The sequence below is a fragment of the Sus scrofa genome, unplaced genomic scaffold (assembly GCF_000003025.6).
Source record: "Sus scrofa isolate TJ Tabasco breed Duroc unplaced genomic scaffold, Sscrofa11.1 Contig297, whole genome shotgun sequence".
In the NCBI taxonomy this organism is placed as follows: domain Eukaryota; kingdom Metazoa; phylum Chordata; class Mammalia; order Artiodactyla; family Suidae; genus Sus; species Sus scrofa.
The window spans coordinates 185,959-189,985 of NW_018085169.1; the positions used below are offsets into that span (position 1 = coordinate 185,959).

The 4,027-nt window shown below is 44.9% G+C and overlaps 1 gene segment (V, D, J or C); it reads right to left on the minus strand.

The window, feature by feature from the left end:
• Positions 1-2,598: 2,598 nt before the first annotated feature.
• LOC110258698 lies at positions 2,599-3,199 on the minus strand. The segment is given in 2 exon segments: positions 2,599-2,924; positions 3,120-3,199. Coding segments are annotated over 2 exon segments (366 nt in total).
• Positions 3,200-4,027: the final 828 nt, after the last annotated feature.

Consider the following 4,027-nt stretch of genomic DNA (forward strand, 5'->3'; position numbering starts at 1 on the left):
GGGAAGGTGAATTTGTTGGTGGTATGCCTGCCTTAACAATATGGCTAAAGTAAGTTCCCTAAAGAGAATAGAAATGATTTATGAAAAGGGAATCATGAATGCCTTGGATAGACTAAAGAGTAGACTTGGCAGAGCCAAGGAAAGACTTACTAAGATATGCAATAGAAACTTTCTCAAGTGAAAAGAGAAGATAAAAAATATAAGAAAAGAAACAGAATATCCAAGAGCAGTGGGAGCATTCAAAAATGATGTAATTGGAGTTCTCTTTTGGTGCAACAGGTTAAGGATCTGGCATTGTCACTACAGTGGCCTGGGTTGCTATTGTGGTGTGGTTCCAACCCCTGGCTCGAGCAACATCCACATGCTATGGGTGTGGCCTAAAATATACATAAATAAAATAAAAAGATGTAATATATGAATAATGGCACTGCCAGGAAGACAGGTAAGAGAGAAAACCGAAGAAGGAATATTGGAGCCAATAATGACTAAGCAGTTTCCCAAATGTGTGACCGACAGCAATCCACATATTCAGGAGGACCAAGAAGAAGGAACATCAAAGAAAATACCAAATATTCCATATCTGGTTTAGCACATTCAAACTGAAGAAAACCTTGAGTAACAGCTTACGTAGAGGGAAAATGGTCAGAATGACAGTGGATATCTCTTCAGAAACCAGGAAAGATAAATGAGAAGAGGAAAATATTTGAGGTGCTGAAAGAAAAGCACCACCAGCCTAATGTCTATATCCAGCAGAAGCATACTTTGAAAATGAAGGAAAAACAAGGACTTTTTACAGACAAACAAAAACCCCTGGATTCATCACCAGCAGATCTGCCCCGCATGCAATGCTAGCACAAGTTCTGTGGGGAGGAGGTATATGATGTAGCATAGACCCTCAGGGCTTCATAAAAAAAGGAGGAAGAAAAGGGCAGAAATAGGGGAACACAAACAGTTTATTTTTCTCGGTTTCCTTCGTTTTATCTACTCTTTCCTATTGGTGATTTTATTAATTTCTCTTCTAATTTTCTTTTTCCTTTTTTCCCTTTTTCAGATTGAGTTCCTCTTCTTTCTGTAGTTTCCTGAAGTTGAAGCTTAGATGGTTAACTTTAGTTTTTTCTTCTGATATAAGAGGCCTTTGTGCCATAACTGTTTCTCTCTTCAGCACTAGTTTCATTGTATCCCATAGATTTTGGTGTTATATTTCCATTTTTATTTATCTCAAAACATTTTCTGTTTCCCTTATGTCTTCACGTTGACCCACTGGAAAATTTGAAATGTATTATTTTATCTCCAAATGTTTGTATTTTGGAAGCTATTTTCTATTATTGGCTTGTGGTTTAATAACATTGGGCACTAAGATAATACTTAATAAGATTTCCATCCTTGAAATTTGCAGCCAATGGACACTTCCTAATGAATTCTATATCAGCATATATAAAAACCAGATAAAGATATAGTGAAAGGAAAACTGTGAACCACAACCACGATCAGGACAAAGAAGGATATATAAGCCCATCTCAAAAAGTTTTTTTTTTAATTCAAGATTTTCCCTGACCGATACCTGAATATGAAGCACCATTCTAGTTAAGCTTTACAATAATGCTTTGTGAAAATAGTTTGTTATTTTTAACCTGAAATTGGTACACGATGGTATTTAAAGTGCAATACTCACAATTGCCGGAATTTGGAAGCAAACAAGGATGAACTTCAGTAGGTTATTGGATAAACTGGGGTCCATTTAGACCATGGCATGCTGTTGGCCCTGAAAAGCAATGGTCTAACCATCCATGAAAAGACAAGGAGAAAACTCAAATGCACATTACCGAGTGAAAGAAGCCACCTGAAAAGTCTCCTTACTGTATGATCCCATGTATATGATGTTCTGGAAAAGACAAAACTATGGAGACAGTGAAATGATCAATGGTGGTCAGGGCTTGTGGGGAAAGATCACAGGAGGAGAAGAGAGGAATGTTAGGGCAGTGAAACTGCTCTGTGTGATGCCCTGATGGTGGAGGCAGGTCATTGCAGATGTTTTCAAACCTGTAGAATATACGACCTCAAAGGTGATCCCGAAAGTAAACCATGGGCTTTGGGTGAAAACAGTGAGTCCGTGCAGCTCATCAAGTGTGAGACATGTGCCACTGTGAGGGGAGGAGTCAAGTGTAGAAAACAAGGAAGGCCACATGGCTGTGGAGAAGGGTATTTATGGGAAATCACTGTACACTTGCCGAATTGTTATTGGAACCTAAAATTCCAAAACTAAATGAATACCTATTAAGAAACTCCTTCTTGGAGTTTCTTGGAAAGTATTCTTCAACAAAACCTTCACCTGCTGTATGAACTGAGATGCCACAATGCAGATGACTCGGGTGTAATCTGGGATCATCTCAGAATTTATAAAGTCAGGAGAGGCATTGTCACATCAGCGCTGTGGGGCTGAGGAGGGAGAGAGAGTGTTAGGGTGTCTAGGAGGTTGCCAGGCCCTTTGACAAAAACCTTGCAGTGACCTTCAAATGGTGATCTGAGAAATGCTCTTGGCAGGTGGAGGCACCAGGAGCAGCTGGGGCAGCCCAGCCTCACACATTTGCTTCCCTGGGGGGTTTTTGTGCTGGCCTATAACACTGTAGGTGATGCACTGTTATGCTGCATACAGTAATAAGTTGCAACATCTTCAGCCTGCAGGCCACTGATGGTGAGGGTGTAATCTGTGCCAGATCCACTGCCCTTGAACCGGGATGGGACCCCACTTTGCAAAGTGGATGCCTTATAAATGAGGAGTTTAGGAGCCTTCCTTGGTTGTTGTTGATACCAGTCTAAATTACTGCTAACACTCTGACTGGCCTGGCAAGTGATGGATACTGTGTCTCCTAGAGATGCAGCCAGGGAGGCTGGAGACTGGGTCAGCTGGGTGGCACTCCTGGCACCTGCGAGGGGAAACAAAAAACACATATTCCTGTTATCAGAGGACTTCCTTGAAGAGCCCAGAGTTACTGAGCACAGCAGCTGAGGGGATGCTCCCATGTCCTAGACACACAGAGACACTCAGGTGTCCCACAGTGAGCAGGGATGAGTGGAAGGGTGTCAGCAGTGGGAGTCATTCTGAGGGTCTCCCTCCTCACCTGAGAGCCAGAGCAGCAGGAGGCCAAGGAGCGGCATGGGGGCCCTCACGTCCATGCTGGGTTCTGACTGCCACTTCCTCCTGCCCAGGGTGGGCCGAGACTCTTAGTAAGTGTCCAGGGTGGTGGGCTGTGCTCTGGGAACATGCAAATCATCAGGGGGAGGGGAGGGCTGGGCACAGCTGCAGGGCTGGCTGGTCTCAGTGACAGCTCAGGGGCTGTGCCCTGGGGACTCAGGTCAGAGCAGGCAGCCCACATGTTTTGCAGAAAACACGTTTCTCCCTGGAGACCATAGGATGGACTCAGCGCACTGTCCTCTCAGGAGAGGATTTGTTTTCGTCCATTCAAGGCTCACCCTTGTCTTTCTGGCCTCATTTCCATCTCAGAGCAGGAATGTCAGTGATGATATATTTCAGAAAGCTGTAGGGAATTTGACAATATCTCTGCATTTTGTACCTGGAGAATTTTCCTCTATGGTCTGATTCTCTGACGTCAGGGTTGAGATACATTCTTTGATCCTCCTCAGACCAACCACTCACCGGGTCTCCCTAAACTGAATGTTTTTCCCACATCTGCATCTTCCTGCATCACTAGATCTCTTACGAGATGACACTTCTCAGGGCTTTGGGGCAGGGAGTTGGGGCTCAAGCAGGGGAGGAAGGTGAGGTTAGAAACCTGGCACCTGGCCTGGAGCCCACATGGTGTGGACAGGTCACCTGCACAGGCAGGAGTGGAGCCCAGCCTGGGATGTGGCAGGAGCATGTCCCCTCGAGGGGGTGCTGCCATTGCTGACCCAGTGCCACGTGTGGAGCTGGAGTGAGATGAGGGAGGCCTTCAGGTGACCAGTGAGGCCAGTGCTGGTCATGTCCCCAGCCACCACTGCTTCTTCCTCCCATTGCAGAGGAGGGCCC